This window comes from Melozone crissalis, unplaced genomic scaffold (assembly GCF_028551555.1).
Source record: "Melozone crissalis strain CALT ecotype California unplaced genomic scaffold, PUWL_Pcris_2 ptg000027l_1, whole genome shotgun sequence".
Classification (NCBI taxonomy): Eukaryota; Metazoa; Chordata; class Aves; order Passeriformes; family Passerellidae; genus Melozone; species Melozone crissalis.
The window spans coordinates 19,392,571-19,412,305 of NW_026535805.1; the positions used below are offsets into that span (position 1 = coordinate 19,392,571).

Genomic DNA, 19,735 nt, shown 5'->3' on the forward strand with positions numbered 1-19,735 from the left:
GAAGCTTAATTCTTATGGAAAGGAACATAATACTGCTCTTTGCTAATTATTATTTGGTTAATATTTATTTTGCAATAAGATTAATTTGTGAAGTAGAAGCAATGAAGTTTTTATGAAGTATGTACACATTTTCTAATTGCTAGTTTTTGGCTATCTGTAGAATTTACATTATTTTATGGATGAGTTAAGTAATACAAAAATATGAAAAGTATTAATACCTATGATTGATTTATTCAAAGTTGGAATAATATGTATTTTTGTCAAAGGATAAGAAAATATGTGCCTGTTCACACTTAACTCTGTAAATAGGAATTTGTTTTAATTTTGTATCTTGAAATGGCCCTTAAGAGAGTTTTTCTGACATCTGAGTAAATGTGATCTGTTTTTATGTTTGCAGCTGTTCATCGAAACAGTCCCCGTCCTGTAAAAGTGCCTCGGTGCCATAGTGACCCACCAAATCCTCATCTCATCATCCCCACACCTGAAGGCTTCAGGTATTGAGCATTAGTACAGCATTTTAAACTGTTTTATCCTCTCTTGGCTATGCTGAATGTCAGTAAGTGGAATACCTTTTCTTTCCCTTTGGGGGCAAAGCAGATAGAAAAAATCAGCATATATGTGATCCAGAATTTATTGATGTGCTTTTAAGGACAATACAAGTTTCCTTTTCTTGCTGCTTGGCCACCCCCTTTTCTGTTGGTGCATGGGTTCTCACTTTGAAGTCATTCTTATCCCCTTTATCTTTCCTGAAACCAGTGTTTCAACGTAAAAAACTTTAATTCAGTGAAAACTGCTCATTAACAATACTTTTATTTCCTTCCACACTTTGAATGCCTGCTGAAGTTCCTGTGGCACTGCTTTCTGGAATTTACATACATGGAACATAAAAATGTAGCATTCTGCGATATGGTGGCATTTCTGCATCATTACCAACCCACTGTGAATAAGCTTAAAACAGTGGATCTTTTCTCCTGCCTTTGAAATAGTTGACATGAGAATTATTGCAAAAATAGTTTTAAAAAATGTCGAAATAAACATCACCATGCCTTATTTTACACAGAGGGCCCTATTTTCCAAGAATATGATGACAGTGAGAAACTCTACAATTGACTTTTTTTTCAGAAGCCACTTAGCTTTGGCAGAAACTAATAGTATTCTAAAGATTAGAAGATTTTTATTTTGAGGATTATTATTATTGTGTACATTGGCAGCCACAATCTTCTGAGACCCAGAGCTATTCCACATAAAAATCTTTATGTAATTGAAAAACTTCTGAAATCAGGCATCATTATACGCACTTCAATATTTTGTTTCTAAAACAAACTTTCAGCTCCATACACTCATTTTTTAACCATTTCCTGAAGTTTTTCTTCTTGCCACAGCACGCGGAGCGTCCCTTGCGATGCGCGGAGCCATGGCAGTGTTGCTGTGAGTCGCAGCGACTCAGCCCAGCCCAAAGCTCTCAGCAGTGCCAATGAGACCAGGTAGCTGCACTCCATGCTGTAGCACACTCATCCTCCCTGCATCACCCACATAACTGCTCCCACATGCATCCTAATAGATCCTTTGCACCTTCCCTCCATCGTGTCTTCCACTGGCTCCTTCATTCATGTTCCACTTGGGCAAAGTCACGTGTCAGAAATCGATGATGAGACCACTTGCAGATTCAAAAAGCCTGAACATGTGGTAGTTAAAGCATGCAGTTCTGACGTAGATTACAGATTTGCTCAGTAAAATGTCCATGCAATGAACATATGCCAGTCAGCTCATTGGTATAACTTTAGTAAATAGTACTGATAACTAACACTTAGAGTCATAGAATCACTTCCACTAAGATAACTGCAAGATACAACTAAGGACAAGGATTTTCACTTTTTTTCATGTTAGGTAACAGTTTTGGTATTGTTATTGTCATATTTTGAATACAAGTATTTTGAAATACTGTATAGTGGCAAATGCAAAATTAAACACATGAGAATTTTTAAAAATAATTTCCTGCTACTTCTTCATAGGATGGTGCAGAATAAACTTAATACAAAAGAAACTATTCTTTTATCAGGATATGTAACAGAAATGACTTCTGTATCATCACAAGTGACATTTTTTGACAGATGTATGTTCGTTTCTTTCTTGTTTTTTGGTGTTTCATTTGGCTGTTATAATTTCAGGCTGTTGGTATTTCTTCTCATATTACAAGTCAGACCACTGACATATCTCCCAACTTTATTTACCTTTGTTTTCCCGTGCACCCTTGACTGTGAAAAGCCCGCTCTTAACACAGTGATGTTGTCTTAGGGTTTAAAAATAGGTTTTTAGATTCTTATTTCTACTGCAGATTACTGAAAGTGCTTTGGGATAGAAATTCATATGAATGGATACACACATCTGACTACATCACAAAGCTGGTAGAGAAAAAAAGAGGTGATGAAGGAACAATAGATTGATAGTGATCAAAGAAACTTGGATATAACTTGATTATGAATTGTTTTGTAATAAATAATTTCTGGTTGTGGGCCAGCAGACCATCATAGTTTGATTTGTTATCAGATTCATCGCACAGGCATGCATTAAACTGTTAAGAGGGAAGTAAATAAAACTTTTTATATACAATCTTTTCAGCAAGATTTTTATTTTTATTGCAAGATGTGCCTTGCACCTTTTACAGTAGCCTCCAGATGTATAGCTTATGAATCTAGGCCTTTTTTTTTGGTTGAAAATCTTGAAATTTTTGCCATTCAGACATAGACATCATTTATCCTTTACGCTTCTGTTTTAAGCCCCCTCATGAAAAAGACAGAGTAGGCAGTAGTCTGCAGCATTGGAATAGCCCTTTCAAGTAAGTAGCATGCTAGAAAATATTCACTAAGAGGTTCTGGCAGCTTTATAAGCTGACAGTGGGATGGATAATTAGTGTTTTTCAAAGACTTATATTTTTCCTAGAGTTCTCAGTGTTTTTTCTGAAACCATTTTTCTGATGGTTGTTAATAAAATATCCCATAATCTTGTTTTTTTAATGCACTGTTTTAGATTTTTAAGTAACGTTTAATACCCTGTATGAGCTAGGAATCATTTGAAGAAAAAATTTATGAAAGCAGAGACAGAGTTCTGAAGGCTGCTGGGTTTTTTTTTGGGGTTCTGTTTATTGAAGAAAGCAAAATACTGCAATATTTCTACAGTTTTTTTGTTTTGTTTTAGTATAGTTAAAAGAAAGTTGCAAACTTTGATGCATTGTGGTCTTAATTATGAATTTCGTTTATTTGTGCTCCAAAAGAGAAATGGAATCTTTTGGATCAACGAAATGTTTTGTGGTTTGGCAAAGTGTGGAGTCCAGTGCTGAAATAGCACAAAGACAGAAGCTTTGGACACTTTCCAGAAACTCTTTAGACATTTAAGACATGATTATACGCATTAAATATCTATGAAAAGTTGAATGTTGGAACTTGGTAAATCAATTGTACTAGGCAGTGCATAGTGCACAAATGCCACCATAGTTCTAGTGAAGTTTTTTTTTAAACAAAAACCAATATTATAGCATAACTAGAAATTAAAATCCAAAGCACTAATACCTGGTTTTTTACATTGAGCTTTCTGGTGTTTATGCATTTATGGTAGGTTTTTGTTTATAATCTTTTTAGATGGTCAATTTTTGAGCTAATTGTGGTTATTATTCATCAGTTTGTTATTTATCCAGGGCTGGAGTCAAAAATTATCTAGCATTCTTCTCTTTTACTATAATTTTTGCCTAATAATATGCATACAGACTTTCTGGATCAATAAAAGGTGTGGGTGCCTAAGATGGGCCTGAAATGGAGCTTAGGCACCTGCATTTAAAGCTGTGGTGCTTAGGCCTGTTCAGCTGCTGCTTCATTTTAGAGGTGATGTAGCTTTGCTTGTTTTTAAGCATTTCATGCATCAGGAATCATTGCTGTGTATATGCTGAGAACCACCTTAGCCTTCTTGCTTATTAAAACCTCAACTTCCTGAAGAATAATGAGGATTTTCACTAGTTTAGTTTCAGTTCCTGCTCAAACTTAAAATATCTGGTTGGGCAGAAGAAGGAAGTGCAAAGCAAACAAACATTGTATGGAGAACATTTGCATGGGAATAGTTTGTCTGTGGTTTTGACTTCTGTTCTCAAGGTTGTAGCGGTGTTTTTCTGTTATTTTTGGTTTTTTTAAAGCTATTTTTAGATAATACTCAGATACAATTTGGAAACAACTATAGGACTGGTAGTCCTCTCATAGGTGTGTGTGGACCTTGTCATGCAAAGTATCTTTCATCTTTTTGTAGTTGTTAGCTTTCAGTGAAAGATTTAACAATGTTGTCCACTTTTCAGTAACATTTAGCTCATACCTCTAACGTAGTATGTTTAGGGAGACATCAGTCACAATTCTTCCCCATCAAACTTTAAAAACTGAAGGGGAACCTTTTCCAAAAGGGTAGAGAGACTTCTGCAAAGAATTTACGGCTCTAAAATGAGTGAACTAATTATTGTCTGGGGCTGGAGGAAGGTGGCTGAAGACCTAAGAATTAAAGTCCTGTTTCTCTTAATATTGTTTTCCTTTCTGTTCAGCCTTCTTGTTCATCTGACTTTTTACTCTGAGGCATCTGATTCCATTGTGTGCTGTGTGGAAGAACTGGGGCCTCTAAGTGATCAGGCTTCTGTCATTTAACAGTGTCCTTCCTGTCAGCCCGCTTATGTTTCTTTCCATTGGTTCTGACTTAATGACTGTGGACTATGACTGTACTTGCAGTGCACGAGGCACATTTGAATCAGTTGCTACATTTCATCTGATGATGTGGCTCACATGATCACCCAGCTGAATCACTTCTGATTGTATATCCAGCCCTGGCACAAGCTGTATCCTGCAGCAGCTGCTCTTAGTAGTAGGTTACAAGTCGTGAAAATGGATTCTGTTGCTACAGAAGAAACAGTTTGAAGTTTATGCTTTGGAAGCTTAGGGCTTTTTCATAGAGCAGCATAACTAAAATAATCTAAAAAGTCTTCATTTGAGGGAAAAAGCATAGAGGGGGTTTTCTGTTTACTTTTCGGCATCAGTTTTTCTTTCATGTTGCTTTCATGGTTCATATCCTAGGCTTCAGAGGTTCCATCTCTTAAAAACTGCAGTTAAATTAGCATTGCAATAAATAAACACTAATGACGTGTTAATTAGTATGATGGTTCTTTTTAACAGGGGTTCCAGTGTCCCTGAAAATGATCGACTTGCTTCAATAGCAGCTGAGTTGCAGTTCAGATCCCTTAGTCGTCACTCCAGTCCCACTGAAGAGCGAGAAGGTGATTGTCACAGTAACAAATTGTGACCTAGATGTGCAGATGCTTTATGTCATTAACATTTTTCTCTCTGTTCTAGCTCTTACCCTTTCCAAACATTTTTTTCACCTCATCACATTCAGAAATCTCAGATTTTTAACTTGTGGGCTTATATAGTCAGAGAAAATCCTTTTGTTCTTGATATATCCCTTATTCTCTTGCCATTCATATTGTTTCTGAATTGTATCTGAAGGGATTTCCTGGTGCTTTACAGAGTTCCAGTGTTCAAAATGAAATTAGTAATATTATTTCTGAAGTATATGCCCTGAAATATATACTATTTATTATAGTAAATTGCAAAACACTGTTAATGAGGTTTGAACTGGATCCATCAGGACAGTGAAGTGTTTTCTGTCCAGTTCTTTATCTCTGCAGTATTACAAATACTTGCTGTTGTTTGAATCCTGGAAGAAGGGCCAGGATGTGTGACTTGATGTCCTGATCAGGGCTTCTCTGTCAGTTTTCCCAGCCCCTGAATATGTGGTATCTATTGCAACAAGTACATTGAAAGATTGATTGTGCAAATTGAAAAGAAGTACAAAATCTGAAGCAAAATAGAGTTGATATTGTGGTCATCCACACTGGATTTCATACAGAGAAATGCCTTAAAAACTTATATTAAAAGATATGGGAGATTTTTTTCATCTTTGTTAGTTTTTAAGCAAATGTTGAAAATACTGTCTGCCTCATGCTTATTCCATTTTTTTGGGGTATATATATGAAAAGGAAGGTGGCTTAGGTTGGAATGAATACAAATCTTATTCTAAGGAACCTTAGAAAATTGTTTTCCTACAGATATGTTGTATATTTGATTCTGAGTGCCCTGGCTTGAAGTGCTTCCCTAAGTTGTGGAAGGAGATCTCTGTTTCTATACAAATGAAATTCTGTTTTATAATTTGTTTTCTGAAGAGAAGTCAGTTTTGATTTCAAGAGCATACATTGCTTTACATGTAGGGTTATTCGTCCTATATGTAGGACTAATTTTCAACTTCTGCTGAAAATAATGGCATTATCTTTAATATGAGGTAAAGCTACTTTTGTGCTCACACTGTTATTTCTCTAGAGCCATTGTATCCAAAAGGAGATTCCAGTGGTTCATCCCGGCGGAGTTGGGAGCTCAGAACGTTGATCAACCAGACCAAAGGTAGGTGTTTAGGAATCCCTGTAATGCAATGTCTGTTAGACCAGTGCTCCACTGAAAGATTGGATTTTATTGTGGATTGTGAAGAGGTTTTCACAGCTTTATACATAGGAAGGAGGAAAAAACCCCTGATTGCAGGTATGGGATATTGCTAACAGAGTCACAAGGTAGGAGTAATTAAACTTTATAAAAGTTAATTCTTTTCAGTTTCTGAAAGGTAGTACCAGTGTTCTACAAAACTGTATTCATTTATTACTATATAGAAATTGCAGAAGTTTTCAGTCCCTATTCAGTGCCCAGTTATGACAGTAGGAAGCACTTTCTCACTTCCCAATATCTCTCCCCAGTGTGGGATTTTCCTATTTTGGATGTCTAATAGTGTGTGATCCAACACTGTCTCCTAAATTTAAGGCTATTGTGGGGTCCCCTTTCTCTCTGTCTTACTACTGATTTTCATGAGACTGAAAGTAAGTTGATCACTTCAGACACTCCTGTACTGTATGGGTCAATACATGAAGCTTGTTTGCATATGTTGTGGCAAACATAAATGTGAGGGTAGAACCCCAGGAAACATGAGAAAAACGTTCCTGTCACATTGGAAACTGGTCTCCTTATGTGTCTTACACAGATCACAGGAAGAATTACAAGTTCTTACTCTAAAATCTGGAAATCAGAACATAAATACCGAATGAATTTCAGTTTGTTTAAACTGAAAAAGAAGAATGAAGGAAAACTTGAAAATTTCTAGAAGACTGCTGTAATGAGAACTGGTTTTACTGTCCACTGTGAATAAGACAAATATTTTGATTGAAAACTACAGCAAGGCATATTTGGTATAGCAGAACTAGTATTAACTGTGGGTAGGGGAGTAGAAGATATCATTTGGGAGTATCATCTCCATCCTCTGGAGACTGCCAGGAACAAATTAGGCTACTGGTGTCAACAGTGACAGATGTATAATTTTTGTGCTTTACTAGGAGGTTATGAACTTAACACTGCCCTGAGATCTCTTTGGTCTCACTCACTAGTATGCCGTTTCATAATAAGACTTGAGAGCTGGAGTTTCTAATACATCTAAATCTTTGAAATAACAGATGTCATGGCTCTTTCAAGAAACCTCTCTTATGTCTGAAGAACAAAACCTTACCTGTCCTTCTTTCCTTAGTGCTTTTATGACCCTAGCATATTTCCCCTATCAGAGGTTAGTTACAGGTCAAATGCAAACAAATGTGTTGCGTTTCATAAATGTGATTTCTTTAAATCAAGGAAGAGATGATTAGGAAGGTACAATTGTTCTCATTTTACCTTAGTTTCGTATGTGATTCATAAGTGATGGTTTTATATGTGATTGTTAAAATGTCTTATTCTTCTCCTACATCTTAATTAGACTCACTAAATAGTGTTCTTTTAACTCTGGGTATTTGATGTGATATCAAAAGATAACAAAATATAACGGTGAATATTTCTCAATCAAGGAAATTGTTCATCACTCTTTTTAGACACTGCTTCCAAGCAAGCCCCGATGGAAGCTGTTCAAAAGTCTGTTCAGTTGTTTGAAGAAAGGAGATACAGAGAGATGAGAAGGAAGAACATCATTGGCCAAGTTTGTGACACACCGAAATCTTATGATAATGTTATGCACGTGGGTTTGAGAAAAGTGACTTTCAAGTGGCAGAGAGGAAACAAAATTGGTATGTTCTTTATACTTCCATTTATCTAGCTAAAATACCAAACTTCATATTTTTGAAGGAAATCAAAGACTGTGTTTAAAAATCTTCAGTCTCTGCATAGGTATTGTCAGCTTTATTGAAATCAAAATGTTAAAATACAAAGTACTGTTGTGGCTAGGATTTTCTTAATGTAGAAGGTCACTGACATTTTCATTGGTCAAATAACAGGAAATAAGGAGAAGGACTTGGTTAGGACTATTACTTATATATGATCTTGTGTTACCTGCATGTGTTTAAACCTATAGAATGTTCAAGTTCTACATTTGGAATCACCAGAAATATAAATGGAAATTAGTTGGAACTCTGAGATTTAATTCACCAATTTTATTGTTTCCCCTGTATGATCATATTTTACACTCTGGTTTGGGATTTTGGGAGAAAATATTTGTTCTTGAGAAGTTTTCTTTCAGGTTAGCTGAATAATGTTTTTACTTTCATTCAGCTTGAATTCAGGGCTATGAGTGTGGTATTGTTACAGTTAAAAGCTACTTGGAGTAGTAAATTAAAAGAAAGATTAAAAGCAATAATGTTTCCTCATTGCAGTTGGTGTACCTGTTGCTTGTTGAAGGCAATGTACTGAATTTTCCTTACCCTGACTTTGCAGGTGAAGGCCAGTATGGGAAGGTCTATACTTGCATCAGTGTTGACACTGGAGAGCTGATGGCTATGAAGGAAGTGAGTACTGTGAATACCAGAATCACTGCTGCCCTTGTTTTTGTCCTAATCCAAATGTGGGTGATGTAGGAGGCATCGAGGGTTTCTGCACACTGCTGTTAGCTAATGGGCAAAGGATGGGAAGACAAATTGTTTCTTCGTGTAGCCACAGCAGCTGTTAGCACCTTTTCCTCAAGTTGCTTTTCAGTTTATAACTTTCAATTTAAATGTATGTAAAATGGATAATTTTTTTTTTACTGATCTCATAGGATACTTTGTGAATTTAAATGAATCCTTAATATATGTGAACTTCCATTGAGAGATTTTAAATAATTTTGAAAGATTAGTGAAGACTGTACACAAGTTTATATTTTACTTTGCACTGTTTCCTCTCATCTTTTATTACTTTTTTCTTCATTCCTTAGAGCAATAGATAGGAAGTGTGACATCAGATGTTTTTCAGCTTCTCCCATAGTGTGAGCTAGGTTGAGTCACAAAACTGCTGACTAACTTGTGGGTACAGAAAATCTAGTTTTCAGGATAGAAGTAAGTAAAGCTGTGTAGGCGTAGAGATCTGTTTCCCCTACAACACCTTGTGGTTGTTTTTCTTTTAAATTATTGTTTCATTTTAATGCATTTCTACACCTTTAGACAACTGCAAACATTAAGGGTTCCCAGCAGTTACTGTGGCAACCACTGGATGTTGCAGCAGTTACATTTCATGAGCCACTTCCTACACACACACACACACACACACACACACACACACACAATATGTATGTCACCTCCAAGGTGTGGAAAAGCACGACTGGGCTTGTGGTTAACTTCTTGTACCATACTCAGTCATTGACTAATACCAACACTTGAGATTTTGTTTTTTTTCTCCTGATGAAATAACATTTTTCCTCCCCATCAGCTGCACTCTGTTTCTGTAATTCAAAGTTGCTTTCTCGGTGCAGGTGCTGTTTACAGATCAGCATGTGTGCTCTTCAGCAGAAGCTGAAGTAAGCTCATAAATAGATCTTTGAGAGATGTTTGTTTCACTAGGCTTGAATGAAAACTGTTTGCAACTTCCAAATAAAAGGCTTTTCTGGATTTCTTTAAGAATAATTTGGGGAAAGTTAGATTTAATGAATTTTTTTTTTAAACTGGATGAGGACACTGCATTCCCCTGCCCTTGCACCAATGACACTGTGGTTGTATTACCTCATCCACAGTGTCATTAAAATGACTTCAGATTATAGTGGACAAGCTTTACTACAAATACATAGTATTGCAACTATGCATTAGGGAATATGTAAAATACTTGAATATCATTTGTCACCTTTTTGTAATCTTCATGTATTTAATTATACCACTGCTTGAGTACAAACTGTACCCTGGAATTGTTACACAGAATGTAGCAATCATAACATCCTAGTAACTGAGGGCAATATTTCCTTCAGTGCAATTATGTGCATTTATTTCTTTAGCAGTTGTCCTGCACTCAGTTAATGAAGCTTCTGTTTTCTAACAATATGGTAAAAGTAACATCTTCCATAACTTGCAATTCATCTTGCTTATCTTTGCACAGTTAGAAGCTTTAAATCAGTTTATCAGAGCACCTGATAATGTTTTTCCTCACTGAACAGTCCATCACAGCATAGGAGAAGTAATGAAAACTTGTTTCTTTCTTCAAAATCTTTGATGGTATTTGTTTCATGCCACACCTTTTCCTTGCAGCTGCCTTGTTCTCATGGAATAAACCCCTCAAAGAGATCACTTAGACTCTCTAGTGATGAAATACCTGGCAAAAAATCTTTGTTGGATGATAGCTCTCTGTGACATTGCTTTCAGATTCTCTTGTGTTGTGTCTCTACCACACTTAAGCTAGAAGGCAAGCACAGAAGAGATACATATGTGCACACGAGTGTATTGGTACATTTAAGTAACGTAATTTTGCTCTTATAAAGTTTCTAAGTCATCATAGTTGTAGGTGATTTTCCAGAATTAGCTCAGTGTGCTTTATTTGTTTCACTTTGGGGATGGAGAGGGGTAATTTGGGGCTTTTTGTGTGAAATGGTATTTAACAACAACAACAAAAGCTTCTTGTTGTGTTTGAGTTTAGGATAGGTTGTTTGCTTTTTTTGTTCCTTATTAATTTGAAATAGCATCAAAACAATGACAAATCTTTCTTGCAGATAAGATTTCAACCTAATGATCACAAAACCATCAAAGAAACAGCTGATGAGCTGAAGATTTTTGAAGGCATCAAACACCCTAATCTGGTTCGTTATTTTGGTGTGGAGCTCCACAGGGTAAGAAAACGTAAATTATTGGGGCTTTTTTTACAAGGCAGAGAGAAAATTTTAAGAAGCTTTGTATTATTGGAGGTTTTTACACGAGAACATTCTAGTTAATCTTGTCTGATTATCTCTGTGAATAGCAGTGTGTCTTTATTCCTCTGGATATTGAGGTCTCTGAAACATAGTTAGGAGAGACTTTTTGGAACTGGTACATAAACAGAGGAGGCTTAAAATAAGTGAATAGAGTGAGTAATGCTGGAACTATTCTATGCTGCTCCTCTGTTGAACTGGTCTAAAAGCAAGTTTAATCATATATGGTATGGTAGCTCCCGTATGTAGATAAAGACTGGACAGGCTAAAACCTGTCCCTGTTAGCAGCAAAGGTTGTACTTGTATTGTATCATGTTGATTCCTGGAAAAATCTTCTGCTGGCATTTAAATCTTGATTCCAGACAAGTGTTGGAATTTGGCTAGCATCTCTTCAAAAGGGAAAAGCAAGTTTTCATGCTTGAGCAGTAGAACTAATGAAGTGTATTTTTCTATGGAGTTGGATTCCAGAGTTGTGCGCTGGGATACCCAACTTCTTACTACTATCTGCTTTCCACATGCTCTTCCCACTTGTGAGTCTCAAGTCCTCATGTTTTGCTGGAAAGTGCTGCTTGGGTTTGGCTGGTTTGCTCAATATGGAAAAAGTTGTTTTGGTGACCCATTGTTGGTTTAGAAGGGGACATAGGCTGCTTTCTGCAGTTCTCTATTTGAGACACAAATTTGGGTGTCTGTGCCACTGGGTCATTGGTTTCTTGGACTAGATTCTAAATGTCTTTGGTATCTTTGCCATCTTTTTATATTAATTCAGTCTGTTTGAAATCAGATGGGCTTGGAGACAGAGTGGGAGCAGAAACCTAATTTTTTCCTTAAAGTGAGTTAGAGTTGGGATGCTTGTTGAAGCCACAGCAAAGAACAAAAAACTTGCCCATTTCAAGCAGTCAACACATGATGATGCAGGAACTGAGACAGAGAGAAGGGATTAAAAAACAAGCCCAAAACATAAATTTTGTGCCCTTTTCCACCCCCTTCTCTAAATAAGAAAGAATCTCTATAAATTCCTGTGAAATACACTTGCAAGGTTTCTAAAGTGTCGGTCATTTGCTTGATGCCAAAGCACTGTATTTTTATACCACCAGATAGTCTCAGTTATGTACAAATGATGCAGATAGGCATGTAGCAGAGAGTTTCCATAGCTGTGCAATAGAATATTAGATATTTCATGGTAAGTGATACTTTCATGAAGACATTACATGATACTTTATTTCATGAACAGTGAAGGATGTAGGGAAAACTGTATCTTAATTCAGTGCTTAAAGTTTAAAGAAATTATACCGAATGAAATCTGGTTTGTTTCCCAATACAGGAAGAAATGTACATCTTCATGGAGTACTGTGATGAGGGCACTCTGGAGGAGGTATCCAAACTGGGCCTTCAGGAGCATGTCATTAGGCTGTACACAAAGCAGATCACCGTTGCTATCAATGTGCTGCATGAACATGGTATTGTTCATCGAGACATTAAAGGTAATGTTGACCAAAAAGGTAATGTTGTTGTTCCAGTGTGGTAGATGAGAGCAGGGGGAAGGATGGGGGCATGTATTTGCATATTTAGTGTGCATTATCTATGCAGCCATTATTTGTATAAAGCCTTCTATTAAGTTTTCAGTTAACAAGCCATTGGATAGTTTCATGCTTTTTCTTTTACATGTAGATTGTAAAAAACATTCACAATTGTCATTTCAAACTCATAAATTTTGCCCATGATTTATATAGTTTTTTAGAGGTTGTTAAGATTATTGGGGATTTATCTAAACTCAGTTATTAGTCCTTGCAGTTTTAGCACTAATGTACTGAGTTATGTAATGCTGTGTTCCTTCTTGTCTGTGCAAATAAGTGGTGTTTTCTGGAGCTGACAGGCAGCGTACAGTGCTAGAGTTGTGCATCAGAACTTTTCCTTGTGATTCCATTTTCCCAAAGAGTTTTGGAATTTCAGATGAATGGCTGATTAAACTTCATAACAAAACTGTTGTTAAAAGCACTTAAGTGATTTTTAGGATATCCCTTTATCTAGTGTGTTTTCCATACATTTATCTTCTCGTGCCTGGCTGTCAGCATTTGCGTACGTAATTAGCAGACAGAAACTGCAGTAACCAAAGGGGGGTTGGGCTTGGCGTTTAAGATACCCAGTGTCAGTCCTCATTTCAGGTTCATTTTTCTTTTTCTGCGCCTTCCAACAACATCCTCCATGTCTGGTTATCTTGGTTTTGTTAGTCTGGCATATTTGGCTCACCGGTGGCAGGAGACTTAGGCGAAGGTAGGGGAAGCAATGCACACGATGTGCCCTGTGAATGCTCATTTTGTGCCAAGGCAGTGCAACCCAACGATGCTGGGTTTCTATGTCCCTCTTGCTCACAGGGTTTTGAATCACCGCAGCAGTGTAGGAGCTTCCCAGTTGCTCTTGGTCCTTTGGCCTCGTGCTTCTCATTTGGGAAAAGAACTATCTACGATCCAGAGGCCTTCCACCCAGGTAGGCCACTCTTGAGTCAGTTTTGGCTTTTTTTTTCTAGAAAACACTTTCCCTCACTCCCATTCCCCAGCAATCTTACCTTTTCTGGTTCTCCTTCCTCACCAAAAGTTTCTCTCCAGTTGTGGATTTCCCTTTGTGCTTTTCACAGTTCTCTCCTTGCCCTTTTCTTGATCATTCCTTGTCCAGGTTCTGCTTAGCTGGATTATGCTCTCCTGGAAGCTCGTTGTGATCAAAATCCAAAGCTGGCTGAAGGGATTTCTTTTGTGCTGCTCAGTGTCATTGCTGATATCTGGATATATTTCCAAATAGGTCTTCTGCTCTTCAGGGAAACACATGGAGTGAGAAAAGCTGATTAACAGAGCTGTAATGTTGTGTTACCTGAGAGCATTTCTGTTGCAACAGGTTCCTTATGTCAAATGTTAGTGTTTCTTGAGAATAACAGAGGGTCACTGCAGGCACTTCTGTGTATAGACCTTCCTGAAGCTCCATGGCAGAATATAAAGACAGACCACAGAGGGTATTTTTATAAAGGTTACTTGATGCATTGGAAGTCTTTTGCTCATTGACTTCCTTTATGCTGACATTGCATCCCCAAGTTTTCAGGCTAACAGCAGTAAAGAACACTCTCATTTTAATTTTATCTCTTGGGTGGACTGGTACTCTTATTTTTCTGATAGGGAAGAGTGACATTCAGACTGTTAAAACTATTTTCTTATGAAAATCTTGCTGTCAGATCACACTAGATCTCTCATGGCCAGTTTGTTTAACATCACTGTCAGTCTGTTTCTTTTAGCAGCAGATAAGCAATTCTTATAATAATTGTTTATCTGTATCCTGCAAGACAGCTGTACTTGGTGTCTGCAAGTACCTTGTGCTCAAAAATAGACTTTTAGTTAGTAGTGTCCCCTTGTGCCACCTTTGTCTTTCAGATGTTGTCATGGCATCCAGCTCTGTATGGGTAAAACACAAAGCAAGATAGAGCTGCCAAAACCATTTTTCAGCCTGTGGTGGTGAGGGCAGACCAAGGGCTGTGTTGGCTGGTTATTGCATTTGGCTGCACTGCTTTTGCTTATTCTGCATCATTGTGAAAAGCAGGTGGTGCTGGTCTGTAGCAGGAGACTTTTTAATCTCTATTCTGGGTATTGAATTTTAATTCCTGTGGCTAAGCTCAGTTTCTTTGGTTAGAACTGTTTCACTTTGTAAGGAAACTGTTCTGGTCAGTGATGCAGGATGATGGAATGTTTAATGCTGGAGGGAACCTGTGGACATCTCTGAGCCCTCTGTCCTAAACAGGGCCAGCCTTAGTATCAGATCCAATGTCAGATCAGATTGCTCAGGACATTGTTGAGGTGAGATATATGTGTATCTCCACGGATGGAGATGCCCTGTCCCAATGACTGACCTATCCCCACTGTGAAAAGCTTTTTCCTGATAGCTCCCTGGAAACTCTGCAGAGGTTGCTGTTGTATCCATTGCTGCATGCCCATTTCACAGCGTGCCTTTAAGGGAAATGTCTGTTTCCACAGTCTTGCTGTCCTCCTGTTAAACAGCAGTAAATCCCCTGCACACACACTCCCCTGAGCATCCCTTCTTCAAGCAGAGCAAGCCCATCTCACAGCCTTTCCTGGTCCATTGGGTGCACCAGCCCTCTGAACATCTTGACACCACTGTCCTGGGTTTGCTCCAGTGTGTCATTGTCCCTCTTGTGCTGGAGAGCCTAAAAACAAGACACAGCACTCAAGGTGTGATCTCAGAAGTGCTGAATTGAGAGGAATTAATGAGGCCATGCCTGTGGAGTCCCTTCAGGAGAGAAGGGCATGTTCTTGAAGACTCCTTGGATGAATACAGAAAATAAAAGGATTGTATCTGAAACTTTACCAAATCAGAAACCTCGAATGAGATGCTCCATACAAAAAAGTCTTCATCTAACTGCTGCTGTAGTATTGTCTTCTTGTAACCTTGTTGTTAGCTCAAAACCTTGTGAAACTCAAAGCTTCTGCAATCCTGTCTTCCTGATGAGCACAAAGGAAGGAATGTCATTCACCAAGAGCTGGAAAACCGCAACAGGAGACTGTAAGCATGTGTCATGCTCTCTAAGAGACTGAGAAGAAGAGTATGCAGAAGCTGATTTTCTCATCCAAGGGTAGCATTTGGCCTGCTTGTTTCTTGAATGAAGTTGGCTGCTGCACTGCTTAAGCACTGGCTGTGGAATGTCTGAGCTGCCTCTTTTTCTGGAATTACAGCACAGCCTTTAGGGGGGGGCTTTTTGTGCTGCTCCATGGACTCACAGGATTTCCACCAAAACCTTTGGACTATCGGGCTAGTGCAGTTTTCACTGTTCTTACTATGGGGCTGATTTGGCAGAGGTACAGGGCATGAAACTTGAATTTAAAAGCTTTAGGTTTTGGCTGCTGCAGCAGGAGTGTGGCTTTTGACACTGTCTTTTCACAGCGTGCCCAGGAGCAGCTGTGGTGTACCAGCCCAGGAGGGCTGTGCACAACTGGGCAACTTCCTGCCCAGTCCATCCAGTGGTGGTGCTTCAGGCAGTGCATGTGTAAGGGGAGGGAAGGAACAGATGGGAGTGGTCTCTTTCTGCCATTTCACTCATGGTCTTTGGTTTTATTTTGCCTGTCAACCATGTGGATGAGTAGGAGTTCCGTTCCATTCCCAGCAGTGTTAACTGCCAAGGGTAAAAAAGCATCGGGCGTCTCCAAAGTACTGACCGCTTGTCTGCTCTTCTTACATGGGTCCTGCTGCATCTGTGCAGGTTTCATTTACTGCTTTTAAAGACTCCTCCTACAGCCTGGCCTTGGTTTCTGAACAAGCAGTTTACAGGCAGGCTCCAGTGATACCACAGCAGTGGAATCTGACAGAAAGTGTCTGCAACATGAGTCTTCAAGTGCTGTCTCTGGCTTCTTGCTGAAACTTTGGTTCAGTGCTTTACTCCATGTGACTGCTCCAAGGGCTTTCAGGAAAAGGGCTCACAGGAGCTTTCATGGCAATACTTAGGCTGAATTGTCATTAGTTTTTATTAAAAGGCATAAACTCTAGTTTGCAAGACCTTGGAAGAAGGTTTTGAACGGTATTAAACTAAACTATTCCAGTAGCCTAAATTCAGCACTGCCAGGCTCCATCCACAGTAGTAGTTGGAAACGTCTGTGACATTCCCATGTTGCTTTCTTGAGGAGTGGAGACACAGGTTTCCAGCACATCCTTGGAAAAGTGTTTGCTAGTGAGGACTGTTTTTCCTAAGCTCTTTTCTTTAGGCTAAGTGCACCTACTTTCTGTCCAAGCAACTGCTTGGAAACATTGGAAGAGCAGTTGACAGTTCAAAGGAAGAAGCTGTCGCTCTCCTAATGCATTGCCCATACTTAGTGTCTCATCAAGCAGCTTTCTTGTATTGCTTTGTGTCTTTCTGGATCTTTCATTCAAGGAGCTGAGGGATGGTCTACCCAACTCCATTACACACACCTGTGATTGCAGGGTGACATAGATGCCACTGATGGCAAACTGCAGAATCCAGTGAAAGCATTCTGGAGGATGTGCAAGCATCTGACTCCCAGAAGTGGAAAACCATTGCACAAAATGCGGAGATGAGTTGCATTCCCTGAACGTTAATTCTTTCAGGACTTGTAACTAAAGGTTGGAATTTACTTCTGTTAGTGATTTACTTCTGTTAGTGACCCATCAATTGCTGTTCTATGTAACACCTCTGGGACTAAATAGTTACCAACTATTGTCAGAGTAGTCAGAGAGAGTCCTTTGAGAAATGGGCAGGGTTTTGGCATCATTGACCTGCACTGCCTTTTTTGACTTGAGCTCTTTGAGGATTCTTTGTATTCTTTGTGAATATCTTGGGGATGCCCAACCAAGTGAATGGGAAAAGGCTATTAGCTAAGACTAACACAAAGGAGGAGCAGCCAAGAGTTTCTGTACTGCTCAAGGTGGAACAAAAGTGAGAAACTTTGGAAGGTTCTATTAAGATGAGCCATTTTTGAATGAAACTTTTGCATGACGTGAGAAGAGGCTGTGTGTAGTGAAATCCCCACTGTCTGCCTACTCCTAGAGTAGGTGAGCAGTTTGTTTTGTGCATACTATCCATCTTTCCTCAAGAAAGACTACAGCTGAAGCTCTATTTCAGGTGATACTTGCAACCTACTTGTGCTTTCATTGTGGCACTTGCAGAGTCCAGAATGTGGCCTGATACAAGGAGCTCCTTCTGCTCTACCTGTTTTCTGTTGATGTCAAAATGAGTATTTTGGCAGGATGTTGAATGAAAGAAAAGCACAGGTTGTCAAAACCACTTGGTTTATTTTGTATTGTTCTGTTGAGCAACTGGCTTGAAGCCACTTGCAGATTCCCCTTGGAGATTTTTAACTATGCTAGGGAAGTTTGTTCTAGTGTAAGCTGCCAGTATAGCAAGTCATTTTAATGGTGTCCTCCTCCAAAAATTACTCTGGAAGTAAAGTGCAATAAGAGTAGACACTTGGTAGTATAAGTAATAAAATGCTCTAAACTCTGTTTTGCAAGTCAGCTGTGACCATAAGGCCTTTAAGGTTGGAAACACCTCCAAAATTGAGTCCAGCCTTGGACAAACCACCACTATGTCAACAACTAAACCGTGGCACTGAGTGCCATGCCCAGTTGTATCTTGAACACTTCCAGGAACGGTGACTCCACCACCTCCCTGGGCAGCCTATTTCAATGCCTGACCACTCTTTCAGTGAAGAAATTCCTCCTGATGTCCAACCTGAACCTCCCCTGGTGCAGCTTGAGGCCATTTGCTCTCATCCTGTCCCTGGTTACCTGGTAGAAGAGGCTGCCCCACCTGGCTGCACCCTCCTTTCAGGAGCTGTAGGAGTGATAAGGTCACTCCTGAGCCTGCTCTAATCCAGGCTAAACACCCCCAGCTCCCTCAGCCTCTCCTCACAGGACTTGTGCTCCAAACCCTTCCCCTGCTCTGTTGCCCTTCTCTGGACACGCTCCAGCACCTCAGTGTCCTTCTTGTAGTGAGGGACACGGAGCTGGACACAGCAATTGAGGTGTGGTCTCACCAGTGCTGAGCACAAGGGGATGATCCCTTCCCTGGTCCTGCTGGCCACACTGTTTTTATTGACAAGTGTGATATCATCTGTCTTGACTCAGAAGAACTGAAGAGATACTGGTGGGAGGGTGGGAGGGACACAGCAATGGCCTCTGCCAGGAAGCAACTTCTTCTAAATTAGTGCTCACAAGGAGAAGCACTGGAATTCCTGAAGGAGTCTTTTCTTGTAACGAGCTTGTATGGAAAGCTGTTTAATTTGCCTGCCATACTGCTTTTTTTTTTTTTTTTTTTTTTTTTTTTGTTTTTTTTTTTTTTTGTTTGTTTGAACACTTGTCAACTTCCAGTACACTTCATGTTAGCACAAACCCACCAAAACATCTTTAATGGTGTCATATTCCACACTTACTTCACAGGTAAAGATCTAAATGTGAATTCAGCTATGATCCATTGCAACTTCCAAGGCTATATTGAGAAGCCCTCAATTCAGCTCTGGTTTAAACAAGTGTGTCCGTGTTTCCTTATGTTTCTTAGGAGCCAACATCTTTCTTACCTCATCTGGACTGATTAAACTAGGAGACTTTGGCTGCTCAGTGAAGCTGAAGAACAATACCCAGACAATGCCTGGAGAAGTGAACAGTACCTTGGGGACTGCAGGTGAGGAAGCTTGTGCTAGGCAGGTACTTGTCTAGTTACCATAAAGGAAGATACCTCTGCCAGAAGTCTGGAGTAAAACCTTGTGTTTCAGGGAAACTTGATTTTACCTTAGCTAGTTTTGTGCTTTACATCCAGAAGCCAAAACAGTAAGTGAATGATATAATGTGAGAGTTAAAATCGTGTTTGTCTGTAACTATAGAGATGCTGGAGCATGTGTTTTCTGGGGTTGTATTTTTCTCTGCAGCCTTACTGAAACTGTACTCTTCACAAAACAGCTGCTTAATAGATTTTCAGAAAATGGCAGCCACTGAAAGCTTGTAC

General features: G+C 39.0%; 1 protein-coding gene across 5 annotated transcripts in view; it reads left to right on the plus strand.

Moving 5' to 3' along the window:
* MAP3K4 (mitogen-activated protein kinase kinase kinase 4) overlaps nucleotides 1–19,735 on the plus strand; it is a 62,761-nt gene that overhangs the window by 40,849 nt on the left and 2,177 nt on the right. For 2 of the 5 annotated variants that reach the window (XM_054279458.1, XM_054279459.1), the window contains exons 16-24: nucleotides 398–494; nucleotides 1,383–1,484; nucleotides 5,196–5,296; nucleotides 6,396–6,476; nucleotides 7,973–8,164; nucleotides 8,808–8,878; nucleotides 11,038–11,154; nucleotides 12,554–12,713; nucleotides 19,292–19,414. In XM_054279458.1, coding sequence (XP_054135433.1) covers nucleotides 398–494; nucleotides 1,383–1,484; nucleotides 5,196–5,296; nucleotides 6,396–6,476; nucleotides 7,973–8,164; nucleotides 8,808–8,878; nucleotides 11,038–11,154; nucleotides 12,554–12,713; nucleotides 19,292–19,414 — 1,044 coding nt within the window. Of the gene's footprint in view, nucleotides 1–397; nucleotides 495–1,364; nucleotides 1,485–5,195; nucleotides 5,297–6,395; nucleotides 6,477–7,972; nucleotides 8,165–8,807; nucleotides 8,879–11,037; nucleotides 11,155–12,553; nucleotides 12,714–19,291; nucleotides 19,415–19,735 lie in introns of all 5 variants that reach the window. The other 3 variants (XM_054279460.1, XM_054279461.1, XM_054279457.1) reach the window with 2 other exon arrangements.